Source organism: Quercus robur, chromosome 10 (genome assembly GCF_932294415.1).
Source record: "Quercus robur chromosome 10, dhQueRobu3.1, whole genome shotgun sequence".
Lineage (NCBI taxonomy): Eukaryota > Viridiplantae > Streptophyta > Magnoliopsida > Fagales > Fagaceae > Quercus > Quercus robur.
The window spans coordinates 35,022,146-35,042,167 of record NC_065543.1 but is presented as its reverse complement, the minus strand read 5'-3'; the positions used below and the strand labels follow the sequence as shown (position 1 = coordinate 35,042,167).

The 20,022-nt window shown below is 33.0% G+C and overlaps 1 protein-coding gene and 1 long non-coding RNA gene across 2 annotated transcripts; both read left to right on the top strand.

Moving 5' to 3' along the window:
* Positions 1-4,041: 4,041 nt before the first annotated feature.
* LOC126703306 (uncharacterized) lies at positions 4,042-9,315 on the top strand. Its single transcript, XR_007648010.1, has 3 exons — positions 4,042-4,134; positions 7,306-7,333; positions 9,250-9,315. It is a non-coding gene; the product is annotated as an uncharacterized LOC126703306 (long non-coding RNA).
* Positions 9,316-10,250: 935 nt separating this feature from the next.
* On the top strand, positions 10,251-18,180 carry LOC126704090 (mediator of RNA polymerase II transcription subunit 25-like). The gene is made up of 12 exons (XM_050403123.1): positions 10,251-10,346; positions 10,439-10,636; positions 10,751-10,816; positions 12,235-12,439; positions 13,554-13,672; positions 13,813-14,742; positions 15,211-15,264; positions 15,447-15,475; positions 16,195-16,263; positions 16,374-16,458; positions 17,694-17,780; positions 17,865-18,180. The coding sequence occupies exons 1-12, from the start codon at positions 10,251-10,253 to the stop codon at positions 17,946-17,948; spliced, it is 2,022 nt and encodes a 673-aa protein (XP_050259080.1). The 3' UTR covers positions 17,949-18,180.
* The last annotated feature ends 1,842 nt before the right edge of the window (positions 18,181-20,022 follow it).

Here is a 20,022-nt window from a genome sequence, read left to right as displayed (position 1 = left end):
TTTCTTTTTTATTCTCAAAAAAAATTAATTGAGAAAAAGGAATAGATAAATGGCTAACATATATATTGAATATTTCTTAGTGGCCTTTTTAATATGCTAATTTAAGTAAAATACAATAGATTTAATAAAACGAAATAAATTAAACTACTTTATTATTTAAGTAGTAATAATTTCCTCTTGTTTTCTTTTATTTACCCAATCTTTATTAATTTTCCCGAAAGATTTAACAGAAATCGAACTCAAACCATGCATCGAAATTTGGAAATTATGACCTCCTTTTATTGTTTTAGAAAAAAAGAAAAAGAAAAAAAAAAGGAAAACAATTTCCCCCCTTTGGTCCCACCGTAAATCAGAAATTTATTAAAAGAAAAAGAAGAAGAGAGAAATTACATAATAAAAAACACCAAAAATCTGTACTTGATTTCAAATCTGATCATAATTTTTTAATTTTATCCACTAAAGTCTCAAACTTATGAAATGATTTTAATTTACCTTGGCATTCAACTTTATTTTTAGCAATTACCAATTTTTCAACCTAAAAGAGCTCTCTCTCTCTCTCTCTAAATTTTTTGTTTTGTCTAGTTTTATGGTGTGTTTGGTAGAGTGAATTTTGGGGAAGACGGAAAAAAAGAAAAAGAAAATGAGGAGTGAATACTTTTTGGAGGGTGTTTGGTTGGGAGGAAGGGAGGGAAAAGAGATGGTGGGGCTCGGGTTTTTTCTTTTTGGACCCACCAAAAAGTTTTCTTCCCAAAATGGGCAGAAAACTAGAGGGGAGAAAAAAAAAAAAAGCACCTGGTGATACAAAAATGCCCTTGTGCAAGTGCACAGGGTTCCGTCCATGCCCAGATGCCCTTTTTTTTTTTTTTCCTTCCACTTGCATATCCACAAATTTTTTGCTAAAAAAATGTGTTACTTTTTTGTTTGCACATACACAATTTTTTTGCTAAAAAAATGTGTTGCTTTTTTGTTTTAATGGGAACATAATTGTAAATTTATACCAACTTTATTTTTTCATCCTTTCATTTTTCTTCTCAACCAAACAAATAAGTTTTTTATCTCTCCACTTTTCCATCCTCCCAACCAAACACAACTAGGAGAAAATTAAGGGGTTGTTTGGGTGAAAAAAAAATGCATCACTGATCACTGATCACTAAAATATCATTACTCATCACTCATCACTCAATAATTCATCACTTATCACTAAAAATACCCCAACTTCCTAAGGTGGCATGTTTAGCACTTGTTTCCAACTTCTGATAACTCAAAAAATTTTACTTTTTGTAGAACCCACTACTTGAGCACCATGTCAGGCTCATGGTTAGCATACCCGCGTAACACATTAGCACCAAAGCCATTTCATTTATTTTTCCCCTTTAGCCTTGTTATTCTCCCAAAACCCTCAATGAACCCAACGAAGCAAATCCAAGTTTGGACATGCGGCGCTGATCTCCACCGTCACCCAGTGCCACAAGATCTCCTCCAACGTGTAGCAGTGGTGTCGATCTCATCCATCGTGACCCAACGGAGCCGATCTCTTCCAACGTTTAGATTTCTAATGGGTTTGACTTGATATGTTTAGATTTCTAAGTTTAATTTTATTGGGTTTTGCTAGTTTCTGTTTGGTGCTCAATCTGGGTATTTTGGGACTTGAAACATTAAAAAAGGGCTTAAGCTCTAGGCGGCATTGTGAAGAATGGTCTAAGCTCGGGGCGGCGCGGGTTGGCTAAGGTGGGGCTCAGTGGGCATGGCTGGGCTAAGGGTGTGCGTGAGGAGGTATGAGGTTGGATGTGTTTTGTGTTTGTGTGGTTTGGAGTTGTGGTGTGGAATGAGTCGTTGGTGAGGTTGTGAAAAGTAGCACTTGGAAGTGACAAGACTTTGACCATGGATCCCTCATATGTGTGTATTTACAAAAATGTAATCATAACTTAGTTTCCATAACTTAAAAATACTCAAAAGTTGTTTTCTGTTTTACTAACTCATTACTCAAATCTGAGAATTGAGTGATGGAAACAAAACTTGAAAACAAATCCAAACAGGATGCCTCTCCATGGGTCCCACCATTTTTGAGTGATGAGTGATGGAGACACCAAAATCCAAACAGCCCCTAAATCTTTTCTATTATCTCCTCATTTTTCTTCTCAACCAAACAAATAAGTTTTCTATCTCTCCACTTTTCCATCATTTTAACCAAACACAAATAGGAGAAAACTAAATCTCTTCCATCCTCTTCCCATTTTTTATCCTCCTACATTTTAACTCCTCCAACCAAACGGACCCTAATGACTAGCCATTCATGGGTTATCTCCTCTGTCATTCCAATATTTAAACACCTGCATAGGCCATAGATATTTCTGATTCCTTCTACAATTTCTAGTCTTAACTAAGATATTAATTAGGAAAGATGACTATGGTATATTTGTTAATCATCCACGTCATATGCAAGAATTTCTGTCTGTTTGGATATAATAATTTACATTTAAAATTTTTTTTGTATATAACTACTTTTTAAAAACACCAGTATTAGACTATTTATTATATTGTCTATTTTATTAAAACATCAATTTTTCTTAATTTTTTTAATTGGTTCTCACTTTCTCTCTTTTTATACATCACAACCATCGTCCACTTTTTTTCTTCATCATCGAAGAATGCACAAAAAATTCATTTACACAATTATAGTAGCTGTGTAAATTTACATAGCTATTGTTGTTAAAATAAAATATACAAATGCTCTTAAAGGTTACCACTATTTGGTTATCTAGGTTTAAACTTGTCAAATAGTAGTGTACGTTAAATATTCTATTTTAACATTTGTACTTGTTGATTATATTGATTATAGAGGAAAATAAATTAGTTGTGAGGGGTTAAACTTTGAATCAATCACTTCTTTGGTGAATCCCCTTGAAATACGATATTAGAAGTAAATATAATTTATTTTAGTTAGAAATTAGTATTGTGCTACAATTTTTTGATAAAAAAAAATATCACAATAAATTGAATAATAATAGTAGACAGTAAAGGTAAAAATAAAAATTACTTTCAATTATCTAACGAATATACATTGTAACGCCAAGTTTTTTTAAAATAACACTCTCCCTTGAGGTTTGTATAAATGTAATAGTTCAGTCTATACCTTCTCAAACTATTATTAAGTAACATATAATATATTTTCAATTTTTACAAATTTTTTTTATCTAAACTATAAATGAAATGAAACGTATCTCCTTTGAAATTTGTGGATGCATGACACTCTTTCCTTAGGTATGTATAAATTAATATGATTTTTATTTGAAAAAAAAAAAGAATATTATGTTTTTTTTTTTTTTGCACTATAATTACCATAAAAATTTAAATTTGTTGCTTTAATTGTTACTCTATTATCAAAGATTCAAAAGGTTAAAAAAAAAAATACTACACTATAATTAGTAATTACCATAAAAAATTAACTTTTTTTAGAAAGATAAAAATTTAACTCGGTAGCTTTAATATCATAAAAACTTCTCTCATCTCTCTCTCTCTCTCTCTCTCTCTCTCTCTCTATATATATATATATATATATATATTTTAATTCTAATTTGTGTATTTCAATTTTATAGAATTTGAACTTTTTTTTACTTTCAATTTTAACTATTTTTATTCAATCTTTTATTTTGAGAATATAAATGACTTTTTTTTTAATGTGTGTGGGGGATTGTTAGCAATAGTGGGATTAGAATTTGAAATGCAGTTTTAGAATTCTCAATTTGTCAATTTACCTTTATATCTTTATTAATATTGTTATATTGTTAAATAATTACTATTTAGAAATTTGATTGTTTTGGAACAATAGTAGTTCACACTATATATATAAGGCTAAATAACTAATACCTAATTATCATGCAGAAATCAGAATTACAGTAAAATGCCATTTTCGTCCAAAGCCGTAGAACACAGTGATAGTGCTACCCAAAAGGTAAGATAACTTCAAATAGACAAAGCTTAAACTCTCTCTCTCTGACACACAATTCTCCAGCTTTTTGCTGGCAGATCAGAATCCATGGCAGCAAAGCGGCTAGTCATTGTGGTGGATGGCACTGCAGCCATGGGCCCCTACTGGCGCACCATTGTCTCAGACTACCTTGAAAAGATCATCAGGTACAACACCACTCTCTCTCTCTCTTCGGTACATTGAACTGCGTTTATAGCTTAGATATAATATTATGTTGCTCTCATAATGTGGTTCTTAAGGATATATAATCTTTGCTGTACATTTGGTAATTCATTCGAGTCTGCATGAGTTCTCAGCTAAGTTTTTCTGAGATGGGTTTTGGAGTCTTCGCTTTCTTTGAGCCTTGTGAGTTGTGACCATGATCTGAGGACATGTTTGCAGTGGTGGTGTAGATGGATATTGTAATGATAATCCAAACATGTATTAGCTAGGTATAATTCTCGTAATCACGTAATAATCCTGGTAAAGAATCAAGAAGAGAGTTAAGGTAATTAGTTGTAAGATTGCACGAAGTAGTGGAGCTAAGTTAGTTTAGATTGCAAGAAAGGCCAAGAAGTGGAAGCAAATTAGCTATAAGTTGTAATTAATTACCTTTTCTCTAGGTATATGAAGGTCGTTGATATTGGTTTTTTGGACCATGCAAACCTTGGAAGTTGAGATTTAAGGTAGGGTTTGTGAAGAAATATAATATATATAAATATATATATATATATATATATATATAAATGGTTTGTTTACAGGCTGAAAAAAATATGGGAAAGACAATCTAGAACCCCTGCTCTTGTGAAAGTCTATAAGTCGAGTTTAAACTTAAGTCGTAAACCTATATTTTAAGGTTTAGTTAGCTTCAAACTTTGATTAACTTCCTAGCTTATCTAGTTTATCGGAAAAGTTAAATTTGAAAGCTTATACTCCAGTTAAGAGTCTTATGATTGAATGATATATTTACCTCGAGAAATGAACTAAATTTGAAATCCCACTCTCATTTTTTTGTTTGTTTTTTTTTAATAAATTTTTAAATCTTGTTTTGTAATTAAAGATAGGTAGATAGTAAGAGAATAAAAGTGGGAGTTTTAAGTTAAGTGTTTGTGGAGTGTGGGGGGCAAAGGCCGGGGTTCAAGTCTCCAGGAGGGAGCTTCACACACATATACACTTAGATTAGGCTAAAGTAGAATTCTATCTTGTATAAAAAAAAAAAAAGCTAAGATATGAGACACCACAAAGAAATGAAGAATATCATTATCACTTGACTATTAATATTACCTCTCATATATGCTACCATTTGTCATAAACTTAGAAAAGCTTTCCATGATACAGGACATTTTTAATATTTTATACCACGGCTGTTTGTAGCCTCCAAACAACTTGGCCCATTTTAAAACTCATCTTATTTTTCCTCAATTGTTGGCAGGAATTGAATGGGAATGGCAGGAAATATTTTCTGATCGATAAAGCAAATTCTTTAGCAAAGAAACAAAGTTCAATCCAAAAAATAAATAATAAGAATAAAAATTTAAAATAAATTTAGGATTATCTCAGTAAGCTATCATACAAGAGAGTCATAAAAGATGGATACGTGCATGTCATTCAAAGTAAAACTCAGTAAAACAGTTTCTTGAACAACACCCAAGTGCATCCTTTCACACACAAAGGTTCAAGAATAACATTTTATGAAGCTTTTCCTTACTGCAAGAAAAAGAAAAATAGAGTTTCTTGTTCTAATTTGAGAAAGCCTTATAGTTTAAACCTAAATAAGATGAGTGTAGTCATCAATAAAGGTAACCAAATAGCACTTTTCTCTGACTGATGCGCCTGTATAGGGTTTCAAACTGCTGATATATGATATTTCAACCGTTTCTAAAAAAGCCGGTATAAGTGTTACAAAACTGCCAGGACCTATATTGGCGTTTTTCAAATCATTGGTGTAGGTCACCCGGGGCTATTGTTACACTTACTGGCTAGGGCTAGAAAGCGACGGCATTAAAAGCGTGAATAGCATCTATACTAGTGGTTTTTAGAAATATAGCGGCATTTTAAAAATGCGGATATAGATCCAGTTTTTTGTAGTGATACCCTTAGTCTAATGACTGTTGGGCTAAACTTGACTCTATTTCTCTTCCAAAAATGCAATGCTCACAAAGGTCTAATTTGCAAGTATTATATAATTCCTTTTAATAAGCATTATCATTGACATCTCCCAAACGCATGCCTCAAAGTTTAGTAGTATCTGTAGCAGCTTTTTCAATATTATAAAAAATTATGGTTACTTCACCTACACTTGTACTCCATTTGATAACTTAAAGTTACTTTCACATATAGCCGTCATTATCAATGCACTCGATATTACCTTCAAGTTCCATTTGCCTAGTCTTGAAACCCTTACATTTTAATTAAACAATTGAGATGAAATTCCTTTTTCTACTTTGATACTTAGTGAGCGTTTGGATCCGGATGAACTTGTGTTTGCAATTTTTTTTTTTTTTTTTTTTTTTTTTTGCACATGTTTCAGCTTTAGGGGATAAGTGCACTGTTCATGCACTGTTGAGCTGTGATTTTTGACAATTTTGTGCACACTAGTGGGTCCCATGTACTGTTCACAGGACCCACAAACCTCACTTTTCAGTAACTTTTTTATTAAAAACGAGTCTCACGGCACTATTCACACATTTAAAAATTATTTTGCTACAGGTGTTTTCAGTTTTTAGTTTTCACCTGTATCCAAATGGACCTTTAGAAACTTCAGTAAGAAAAAAAAGAACTGTTTCATCGTGCAATTTCAACTTGATTATATCCCCAAATTCTCATTGATTTGATCATTACTTATGTAGACTTATTCGCTTTCCAGCTCCTCAACGTTATAAAACCATTCCTTGTTAGGAATAGGACACATGACGCATGCCTTGAAGTCTAGTAGTGTCTTATTCCCAAACTTGAACACATGATGCATCATTTTTACTTTTATATATATATATATTAATATATATAATATAAATTATATAATGTTAAAATTGTAATGTACAAATATCTACTTTTGTAAGATTTGGGAGGTAATTAGTAAATAATCTAATTCCTAGACTTTGAATGCACAGCACATCACTTAGGCGGAGGGTGCTTGCCATAGCATATTCTCATGTTACTGTACATAATTCATATTTTGCCATATTCATGATTGCTAGTAGATTATGCTTGCATGCTACTTCAAATTAATGTTCATACATGGTTTCTAGATTAAGTTACTTGATTATTTCACATCTTTCAACATATTTCCATTTCAATTACTCTTTTTATACTCAGATCAATTTCAATTACTTATGCAGGTACTTCTGTGGACAGTCAAGGGGGCAGGTATGTTTCAATTTTTCTGATCTTCTTGTGGCTACGAGCTGTAGCAGGAGAAGTTGTGTACTCCAATATAAAGTCTATTTCTTTGAGATTCTTAATCAATCTTGATTTGCTAGTAGTGATTAATCCTTTCCTTTAGGATTAATATGCAACCAGATTATTGGAAAGTACTACAGTACTCAAGTAGATACTGCGTCGTAAATTCATAATAAGTATCATTTGATATAAGTAAAAATTAGGTCTGCAATCATAAAGAATTCAAAGGTTGGTTCACAAAGTTTTGACATTAGAGCACTGATTAATTTTTGTTATCAATACTTGAATGTATAATTTGGTTCCGAGAATTTAACATGTCTCTTAGAATTTAGGTTTTTTGGAGTGTGATGTTTATGAATCTAGATATTCAAGAATGTAATTATACTCACATTTAGTTTAGTTAGAATTATAATAAGATTCTCTAGAGTACGAGATGCCCGATATTTGGTTTATTTTTAAATCTTATAGGAAATATTTAGTCTTCCCAAAATATTCTTAGTTTTTATTCAGCAAATAAATATATATATATATATATATATATATATTCTTTGTTTTATAAACACAATGTCAAAGGTACTCCAATATGTGACTTACAAATAAATAATTAGAAAAATAATATGAGCTATGAATCAAGCCAAATCTCCTAAAATGATAATCTACATTTCCAAATTAATGACACATAAAAGACCCAACAATTTATTTCACATTCTTATTTTTCATCACGCATTATCAATTAAAACGATTTATTTTTTTGAACACGAAAACAGTTACAAATAAGAAATAAAAATCAAAGTTTCTCAGTATAGGGGATCCAAATATATAGAGAGTGGATAGATAGAGGGGAGACACTTGATTGGAAAAGAGTAATATAATATATATATATATATATATATTAGTTAGTCAAAAAGTATTAAATTTGGAGTATAATTGTTACTTTAAAAAATTAAAAATAAAAAAAATAAAAAAACTTTTCACTATCATGGGAATTAAGATGCTCACATTTTAAAGAGGGAATTCACGGTCCCATAAAAAGTGAGGTTTCTCATACTAATACCACGTGGGATTGTGAATGTGGGTTGTGAGAGTTGATCGAGTACTTATATCTTGTAAGGGTTAGTGGGTTTGATCGACCAATGTTATATACAACCATTGTTAATGAGCTTCAATGACACATTCTCCTTATAAAGATATCAAGACCTAGGCTCAAGTCAGATTTAACTAGTCTAGATTCAATGTACTAGGACATACTTGTAGTGGAGGTTAAATACTCTTAATTCTACTTGTACTTGTAGTAAATTTACTTGTAATGCAAGTAAAGCAACTCTCATATTAGTCTGTAGTTAATTTAGGGTCTAGTCTACTAATATATATCATTAACAGGCTCATTGTAATACACAATTAAAGACAATAAATATGCACTCGCTTATTGCTTTCTATTGTGAATATAGCTGAACCAAATTAATTCCTTATGTACTTCTACTTTCTCTCTCTCTCTTTCTTCAAACTTTCACTCTAAATCTCAACATAAATTCTAAATGATATCAAATGTGTGTCCAAACTTCTAATAAACACAGCCAAGTATACTATGTAAGACCAAAGAATCCTTTTCTCTTTAGTCAAATGAGAAACACTTTTTATCATGCACTAACTAAATTTAATGTGGAGAATTACAAGCTGGAATGGCGATACCCATCATATTTGTTGGATATTTTTGGTTTTGATCTTTTATGTTTGCATGACCAAAAAACACATCATTTATGTATGTGCCTCTGATGTGTTGTTATCATCTGTACCTACATTAAAGGTCCAGATCAGAGCTGGATACAAGTAATTGTTGTTGTTGTTGTTGTTGTTCTTATTATTATTATCATGATTGCGCGCAGGAGCACTCTGGTCAAATAGTTGAGCTTGGAGTGGTTATGTATAAGGCTCATGATGGTAAAGGTATGCGTTTGATCAAATTCATTAGGCGAAATTAAATGGTGCTGAAGAATTTATTTTTAGTGCAAACACAAACTAATTCTTTCACTCCCTTTAAATGGTTTTAAGATCACTTGGTATGCCCATGACTTATTTTGTAATGAGTTGCTATTTCAGATTGGCATTAGTGTGTGCACGCACGACCACTCAGAAACTAAAAATGATCACAGAATATTTTCATGTTGTTAGATGAGCTATTATGAACGTTTACATGTTGTTAAATGATTTCAGTGGCTACTGAACACAGAAACTAAAAATGATCTCAGTGGTTAGCTTCTTAAAATAGATTAAACTTAATGCATATATCATGTTGTTAGATAAGCTTGTCTTATCAATTTCCATGTTGTTAAATTTCAATTTACTAAAAGTTTTGGCAGAAATGATGAGGTTGCATTTTTGTTCTTTTGCATGTACTATTAATTTTTCCATCAAAAGGAATCATCATATTTTAAACTTAGCTAGTTCATAGAAATATAAACTTTACAAGGGTGAAGTGGTGATGCTCTTATAATCAATTAAGGACATGCTGGTTCATACCAAGATAGTACATATTCTTTAAGTGATGCAGATGTTGATTATCCATGTCTAAATTTAATTGCAAGTATAGCCTTTTTTTCCCTTTCTTGGTGCAAGGAAAGACAGCATCGAAATTATGATCTATGCAAGGAAGAGATACTTCAAAAATAGTTTGTTTCAGATAATCAAAATTTAAAATAGAAGAAAGGGTGCATGAATAGAGGGGGACATAACTGACATCAAGAGAGCTAACACAAGCTAGCCAATCCCAAAAATATTCTGAACTTTGGATTAGCATCTTCTTACTACAGCTGGCATGAGAAATATGAAGATTGACCCTTGATTTTGGGCAGGTTTGAAGGTACGACGTAGTGGCTGGAGTAGAGATATGGAGAAACTTATAGAATGGCTGTTAGCTTTTGACTTTGAAGGTTGTGGTCAAGACAATGCTGCCATTGCGGAAGGGCTTGCTGATGCACTTGTGGTATGCATGTTTAAATGTATCTTCTGCTTCTTACTGCTATCCTTCTAAATGTAAAATGCAACAGCCAAATATTTACATTATGCATTAATCAGATGATTCCAAAGCCTGCAAATGGAATAGAAGCTGCACAATATTTTCTTGGAGAGAGGCATTGCATTCTTGTTGCTGCTAGTAACCCCTATCCCATTCCTTCTCAACTAGAGCTGCCAAAGATCAGTGATGGGTTTTGTGGTGTAGAAACATACTTGAGCATGACTGATGCTAAGACAGTTGCTGAAATGTTCGTTCAGGTGGCATTGAAAAAATTTCTACCTTTATTATTTTTTTGGGGGTTAATTATGCTTCTATTCCACTTGTGACTATGCTAAAATAATTGATTAAGCAAAAGTTTCTTTTGCATGCAGTGCTTCGTGTCTCTATCAGTAATATCCCCAAAGAAGTTTCCAAAACTTAGAGAAATATACAATGCGGTACCCATGACACTTGCCTTTGCTCTCAATAACTACTTCTATTGCTCTGCATTTTGATTGCTTCTGGCCTTCCAAACTCTTGACACCACCTGCATATAGTTATTCCATACTCCCTCAAATTGCTGCATTTGGACCTTTTCCTTTTTTACTTTAATATGAATTAACCTGTTATTTGATTTGTTTTTTCTTTATTAGAGTTAGAAAACCTATCGCCAAGTTGCATATTCTTTGAACTCATGAAGTCAAAATGTACCGTATATCATATTACATCTGTATACACACCTATCACATACATACATACATACACACATACCTGCGTATGTATACATACATGCACATATGTGTAGATACAATGACACAACCTTTTTATCACATCACAATATAGAAATGGCTCTTGACAGCCACGCAGTCATCAAATATCTTGAAGATTTTAGGGTATAGAGTAGAGAGCAAATAAAAGAATGAAGCAGAAATTTGAGTGATGAAACATGTTAGAAATTGCCTCAAATTCCTATGTTGGCTTCATTTGGGTATTCTTGGAGTGGAAGAAACTATTCCTTATCAAATAAATTATTTGGTATTCCTTGACCAATAAATCCACCAAGGAATAGGTGTGAAAGTCTTATATATAGGTAGTGTTGCAAAGGGTTGGAGAGAGAAGACTCTTAGAAGGACATAGGGTGGATTTCTTCGAAGAGTAGTTAGGTACTTCTTTTGGAGTTGATAGATACCTTCACATGTGTGTTGAAAGATTGTTTATTTTGTGAGTTTGAGAACACCATTGGATTGGGATTGGGTTTGTTTCTTTGGGGATTGGGAGTGTTTCGTTTGTGAGTTTGTCAATTGGTATTAAGAGTTTGTTTTGGCTGTAATGAGATTTGGTTTAGTTTATGGTTGTGAGGTTTGTAAGTGATGTTTGTGAGAGTGTTAATTTTTTTATGAGGGTTGGTTGATTGTGGTTATAACTTATAACTAGTATCATTGATGGTGGATTTTGGTGGGGGCAGTCTGTGGACATAGGCTTGGAGTTAGCCAAACCATGTTAAATATATCGTTAGTTTGTTTGGATATGTTATTCTATTGTTTGTATGAATGCGCTTCCACTATCCCCTAATCACAATGCCTGGATTATAATTATGGATCTAAAAGGTATCACTGGAATCAAGATTTAATCAAATAAAGAATCATGGAAAACTGCGGACCATACAATTCTCTCATAATCATATAATTCTAAACTTTCTCTTGTAGCATTTTAGTTGCAAACACTTAAATTCAGATACATGATGCATTCTTCATAGAAGTCTTGATGCCACCTGTTTCTTTTCTGCAAACCTTTTTGATGCCTCCCTTTCATCAAACAGAATACTTTTTAATTGCATATAGGGAATGCTACTGACTTCAAAACTCTGGAAATGTAGGGAAATGACAGCCACAATGGAACAGATCCTTCGTTATATAATGCTAAACATCCTCAGTTTCTTGTTCTATTGTCGGAGAAATTCTTGGAGGCTCATGCTGCACTTTATCATTGTGAAACGATGAGTACATCATCAATTAATAGTGCAGTTGCAGTGAGAACCAATTCAGTACCCATGAATTCAAACTTTCGACTTGCCCGTTCAGGTTTTGTAGTGCATTCTTTCTTAAATTCTGCTTTCATATTTCTGTCCTTCAGAATAAAATAGCATTATCTATGTCAAACACTGGGTTTTTTTATTTTTTGGGGTGAGGGGAAGGGGAAAAAAGGCAAAAGAACATGTCATATTTGAAAAGGCAGAAGCTGTCAAACTTGACTTTTCAGCTCAAGTTGGTTAAACTGTGATTATTGGGTGGAGATTAGCTTTAACATTGCAGCATCATTATGATGCAAAGTTATATAGAAGAATGTATTCATATCAGATATCACTAGGCTTGCTCAGATGGTGACACCAAATCAACTTCTGTCAAAATCATAGTGTATGATGAACAGAAATGCACTGAGTAGATACAATTAGCATTAAATAAGGTTAACTACTATTTGTTAAAGATGCAAGTTCAGAGAAAGTTTGAAGGTGATTCTTTTCAGTTTTTGTTTTCATCCTTTATTCATTCCCAGTTTGCTAATACTAATTAATTGTCTTCTCTACTTTTCAAGAATATCATTATGTTCTTAATGACTTGGAATTGAAAATGAAAAGCAGTTCTCAACCAAATAATGGTTCATTTCTTTTGTTCAGGGCCTCATCTCTCATTGAAAGCTGTTTTGGCTCTCTCTTTATTGCCCTTGTAGTGCTGAACATGATACCATCTTGCCATCTTGGTCAACTTTGAAATATCTTGCATTGATTGGTGCAATCTCTTTCATTTCTTATCCTAAGCTTTCATCTTTTCACTCATTCCAATAGTCTCTCTTCACAGTTTACACTAATTTTAAGAATGTCTTTCATTTTGCCCAGCATTTCTTATAAATGTGCGACACTTAAAAGCATTTCATCCTTGTTTATATTCAAGGGCTGATGTCTACTGCAATCAACCACTCATAAGAAATACTTGATCAAAGCTAAAAAAATCATATTATCTCTGTCGTCTTCACTTGATTCTCTGATGTGCTAGCATTTTCTAGCACAACATACTCCCCCCCCCCCCCCCCCCCCCCCTTCTCATCTTTGTATAAGATAACTTTCTATTCATTGGGATTTTATTTTTTCAAACAAATTTTTTAATTATGTCTTATAATTCTTTATTTTCTGAAACACAGGTTATGAATTTACAATTCCAGATAAAAACGTAACTATCATCCTGAACCTATTTGTAGGACTCCCCCAGGACCAGAATAATAGTCCTGCAGGAAACATTCCAACTGAAACATCAACAGTGGTATGACTAGCATCTATATTATTCATATTGTTGTTGGCTTTCCATGGAGGAATATGTAATATGTACTTTCTATCTCTTAACATATAGACGCTCCTAACTTGTTTCTTGTTTTCCCCTCTTTCGCTCTCCTGGGATTGCAGCCTGCTGTTTCACAAGACTGGTGTGTTCCACCACATGATTTTTCCACTAGCATCCCAATAAGTGGCCAAACTTCGTCCCTCTCCTATAGCTTTAAAGAGGAGATCACAGAGGAGGAAATAATGGGGGCACTCGGCCCTGAAAAATTCACTTTGTCACAAAACACAAGTACTACAAATCCAACATCTGTTTGTGGCGGTACTCCACCCGAAATTATGACATCTGCAGCTGATGCTGGAGAAAATTCCGGAGGTCATTCCATAATGTCTACTGTCAAAGAGAATCCTCATGATGACACATCAGTATTTGACTGGAGATCATTATTGAGAGCCACACAATGTACGGAAAGCACAAGTAAACATTTGTGTTCAATTACTAGTGCTTCTGGAAACTTGAATAATTCCAAGCCTGCTGAACTTGGAAGTATGAGTACTAAAGAAAAAGGTCCCTCTAAAAGCAATGAACCAAAGGGAGTTATATCACAGGCATTAGCAGGGACTTCAGAAAGTTTGCAAAGCACAGCTGATAGTTCATTTATGTCTTCTTCTTTTATATCTGGAATTTCACAGCCTGAAATTCTTCGAACCACATATGCTGGGATACACAGCCCTCATTTTTCCATGTTGTCACCAATGGCTAAATCAGAGGCATTGTCAGGGACTTTACAAACAACACAAACTTCGGCCAGTTCATTTACTTCCAATACTTCTAAGCTATCTGGGAACTTGAGGACTATGCAGCCTTTAGCAAGCCTTCGAAGAACCATAGGCAATAATCGTTTGCAGTCTAAAAAAAGACAAAGAGGTCAATTAGGTGTATCATCCCACAGAGGAAGATCAGTTTCTATTGTAGAAAGGTCTCAACATATAAGTGGGGGAACAGAAATTTCCGCTGCCATTGATCTGGAACACAACTATGTGATGGCATGGGAGGTAACTTTTTTTTTATAAGAAAGAAATTACCCTTGCAACTCAGATTGTTTTTGTTTTAGTAAACCAGAATTTCATTATTGACATCATTATGGATGTGTAGTAACTTTGGGAGAGGTTGAAAATTGAATGACCTAGGCAACTCACATCCTTTTTTTTTTCTTTGTTGTGTGGTATATTGAGCACTTTAATCTGACCAAGTTGAATTTTACATTCATCATTTTACCCGAGTACAGTTTTCCCAATGTGAACCTAGGCTAGTCCACTTCAGGTTGTTCCCAAACAGCCTTTTAGGTCATCATTCTCATCCTTGATAGTCTCATTTTCAAATTTTATACATAGCAAGGATCAAGTATGTTTTTTGATAGGATATTCATCTTAAGCTAGAAATTATCATTATCTCAGAGGTTTTCAGTATAACATATATGACAAGACAAATTGATGTTCGTCTAAATTTTGTTGTTCGTGCAGGGAGACATATCTGCAAAGAAGAAAGACAAAGTTATTATTGTTAGTAGACTAAAGGTATGTTTCCAAAAGCAAATGATATATTAGGTTGGACATAGAAGATTATACTATTTGTTCACATGATTATAAAGGAAAATTTGTCACTTCTCTCTTGCATTATCATTCATCTGATTTTACTTTCTGAAAAGCACAAAGCATCATAAGAACCAGTATATCTGAACCTCTTCTTTATATAACAGGCATACCAAAAGAAGTCAGCACCAGAGACGTAAGTTTGCAAGCAATTATTTCTTCATTTATGAATTTTCTAACAAGTATCATTCATTGAACTATCTGCTTCCTCCTGTCTAAGCATATACTTCTTTCCGTGTATAATGCTAGTGGTCCCTCTAGGGTTAATCCATTACTCAACCATGAAATTACATGACGGTAATGCAGTTCTTGGTAAACTGTGCTCTTGAAATTATTTCTTCCATGGTGTTTCCTGGGCTATTTTCTGTTTAGTTCCATTGCATTTACTAACATAGAATACTATACAGGTGCAATCAGTCCGGATAAACATAAACAATCATTTTTAATTTTTAATGGCCGAAATCATTTCCTTTTAGACTTCCATCTCATAGTAAAAAAATAAAATCTCAATATTAGGTGCAGATAAAGTAACAAAAAGAAATTTTCAGATTTCATTAGGAGAATTTAAACCCTGACATCTTCTCTCTCTCTCTCTCTCTCTCTCTCTCTCTCAAATCTCAATTAGTGCAAATATAATTGCATCTACAGAACATTGTTCAGAAGAAAAATAGTTGTACTCTTTAGGCAACTGAACAACTTAGAAAAGGTGTGCTACTGTGACAAGTTTTTTATTGATAGTTTTGCAACCAGTGTTGTCGAATAATCTGTATTTGACTACCTAACCCTACTCCATTTAGGTGGAAACTGTACTATCTTCACTCATGTTTTGAAAGAATTTTGTTCTGTTTCTTCCAGGCTTACTGCTGATTGGCCACAGACACTGCAGATTGTTCGTGAAATCCCCCAACGGTTGATCAATAAAACGTAATTATAGTGACAAACTGTCCATTTATCAATTAATATACTAACATATTTATTGTTGACCTTCCTAAGATTTACTAATAATCTGATCAAACAATTATGTCCTGTAGCAGACCATATGATGGCCATGCGGATTACATGATCTTTGAAGCATCCAATGATCACCGAGTATATGAACAATTTAGAAAAAAGGAGCTTGTAAGTCCTCAACAACCGAAAACATTTATCATAGACATTTATATATCTTTTTGTGTTTTTTTTTCTTTTTTTTCTTGTTCAACTCACCATTTTCATCCTATGGAGTTTATGCTAGTTTCCATTGGCAAGTCCTTTCACATTGGAAATTAATGATTAGGGTATGGATACACATCGGAACTCATATTTTTTAATTTTTTTATGAAAGGAACTTAGATTATTAAGAACAGTGCAGATTGAGCACAGCAAATAATGCTGGAGTTGAGCAGAAACTAGAGACATACACTATCATTTCATACATGATAAAAATAAACTGTAGTACCTAAGACGTCACTTTTGGTGTAAAACACTTGCCATTGCACTAAGGCCCAACCTCTATACACGATACATCTATGAATAAATAAATAAGCACACATAATAACTTGTATGGGTATTGTGAAATTGTGTTTTGAAAACACTTTACAATTTTAACTGAAATCATGTTTTAAGTGTGTGATAATCATTACTCTATGAAAAATCCATCCATAGTATTAAGTTTAGGATAATATGATATAATCTATCATAGCATACAAATAGAGAAGAGTGGTCATAGTAAAATATGTAAAAAACTTAAAAACTGGGATATTAGGCTTTCTAATGAAACAGGGTTGCTAAGATTAGGGTTGGTTTTGAGGGAGAAAAAACAAAAAAGCCACCATGTGTTATGATGGGAGGCTTCTACTAGGCACTTGCAATATGCATGTGGAGACACCATGTGAAGAAATTTAAATTTAATCGATCAAAACTTAAGTTTCCTGGACCATTCTCCAATAGGACCTACACATAAAAATAAAATCATCTAATGGCCTTGCCCTGCATCACTACATTAATTCACTCAAAAAAAAATGTTCATCATTCCCCAAACTTGAATAGGAACTACTAAGGCCTGATTACAGAACAAACTTGAATGTTGTAGTTTGTTTCAGTGCAAAAAGTCATGCAAAGCCACATTCCAAAAGCTCATCAGTTTTGCCAATTCCATTATGGCCACATAAATGGTGGCAGTGGCACACTATATGTCTCTACATCAATACTGCTATCTATCAGTTACTGATTCTAGTTCCAAATCATGGGTATCAAGAACTTACCTCTAGAGCGTGCTCAATACCAATAGTTGTCAATAATAACATGTCAACATTTTATAGTCTGCTCACAAGCTCTACTATTGTTGAACTTGACTGCATTTTTATGGATTTCAGTGTGTAAGAATCGACCTGCCTTCTCAGACATTGATCTTTACTCCAACTGGTGCACCATGCCGTTTCATTGGAACACTTTTTCCTGGGGTGAGATTTTTTTATAGCCTCCTTGCAGCTTTTACTAAAAAAATTTGGGTTTTAACTTGTGACTAACCTTTGACACTGGACCAGGATTGCCCTCTATACAAGTCATGTGAACAAGAACAAAATGATCAAGCTACAGCAGATGAAAGCGCAACGAATGAAACTGATTGAGCTTTAGCTACAAGGGGACTCAATTCCAATTATTCATTGCAGCCTAATAAAGTCCTTTACAAACTCTTTTTAAACTTTAAATTCTGTGGCGAGCAGATAAAAGTTGACGTTATATGGAGTCGTTTCCATGAATTTTTTTTTTTTTTTTTTTTTTTTTAATAAGACATTTTGATGAATTGTTTTCAGGTCACTTTTGACAAAAATTAAAATAAAGAAAGACAGATTATATATATGTTATAAATGATGCATTTATCTATAGGCATAACATGCAGGTCTAGAGCTATAAATGAACCAAACGGTTTATAAACAGCTCAAGCTCGACTTGGGAAAAAAATTGTTTATGTTCATTTGTTTAGTAAACAAAGCAAGCTCAAGCCCAAATTTAGACTTATTAAACGAACTAAACTCAAACATAATAATGTATTCATGAATAAGCTCATAAACATGAGAACTCAATTTAACCATATATAATATTATATTTTTATATGTATACTAGTTGTAGACCCACGCATGCATGGGAATGGATAATTATATTTTAGTTATGATATAATATATAATTTGTTCTCTAAATTTTGTGGAAAATAATTTGTTCTTCCAAAAACTTTAAACAATTTCTAAAATCATTTTTTTATTTATCTATCTCAAAAAATATATCATCATTTTATTATTTGGATTTATTTGATTGATATTATTCATTTTTTAGGCAGTCCATATTTTGATAAATTATGTTATCGTACGTTATATTTTCCTAATTTGTTTTTCTTGTACAACTAAACTGTTTGAGTTTCAAATATGTTATTCAAAATTTTCATTCTCTTAAAAAGAGATTATTATATTTATAATTTTTCTTATCGTAGGAGTAGTTTCAAACTATTGATTGAGTTTTGTTTACTAATATAGATATATGAAATTGAAACTACATATTTCTTAAACATTCTTAAGAGACTATACCATATTATAAATTTAATATTTAAAATAATTTGTAGGAAAAAAGTAGACTTTATGTCTATGTGGGTTCTTTTTTTTGAACAATACCCAAACCCAAGTAGAAACAAGGATCATGGGTCCTTTACTTGTTGTTTGGTGGACTTGGCTTGGTTCACCACAGCTAAATGGGGCTGATTATAAACCAAGTTGTACACAAGTCACATAAAACTCCTCAAGGCAAAAATGTGATTCCTCCTAAGCAATAAAATATCATTATAAGTGTTTTAGTGTCATAAAATGACCATTTACTCTTATGAAATAAGTAAAATAATTATTCATAGTATTCACAATGAGAAGGAGATTGAAATAGAGTATTTGAGGCTTATCTTTTATTGTGCGAACATTTAAAAGAGTTCCTTCACTTGGTACCCCGAGCGTGATGTTGTGATACCCCGGACGTATTATCGTGGTACCCCGGATGTACTAGGCCTGTAATCCATGGAACCCAAAATGCTGATTCTCTGAACTATACGATCTTTCTCCATGCTTATTATGCAATGAAGTTTTATCCTTTCCCTTTACCCTTATAGGTCTTGCATAAGAACACACTATACAATACACATCTTCAAATAATTGTTAGTTTCTTAAATTAGGATATACATTTTAATACATATACATATATGTAAATAAATTTCATGAGATTGAGTTAGCCATGAGGATCCTGGCCCCAGTTCTCACAAACTTAGTGCTTTTGCACAAAACTTGTGGAATTTGAAACTCAAGTCCAAGTAGCTTTGCTTGGGCATTGCCTTCCAAGATAATTAGTTGAGAAGAATTTTGTGAGAGAGAGTGATATCTGATGCGTGCATGTTTTAGCATTTGTTTCTTTAGAGGCTAAGTGATATTTTGAATAATTTCAAGGATATGGGACGAATTCCTACTTCTTGGCTCTCTCTTATTTTGTCCCTTTTTTTTCTTTTCCTTCCCTTACTAGGCTCTAAAACATCTAAGAATATATCTTTTGAACCTCTGAACTCTCCCTCTTTTCCTCCCTCTAAATCCCCTTCCCCCCCCCCCCCTCCCTTCTTTCTGCTATACCTTAGTGTTCCTTTTATAGTGGACATGGTCTGGTACCCCGAGCGAGAAC

Excerpts from the sequence above, each read along its gene's own strand:
- LOC126704090 (XM_050403123.1), top strand. The coding sequence starts at position 10,251 with ATGGAGAAACTTATAGAATGGCTGTTAGCTTTTGACTTTGAAGGTTGT. Across the intron at positions 15,476-16,194 it reads AAGAAGTCAGCACCAGAGAC|GCTTACTGCTGATTGGCCAC; the intron begins GTAAGTTTGCAA and ends TGTTTCTTCCAG. Across the intron at positions 16,459-17,693 it reads AATTTAGAAAAAAGGAGCTT|TGTGTAAGAATCGACCTGCC; the intron begins GTAAGTCCTCAA and ends TATGGATTTCAG.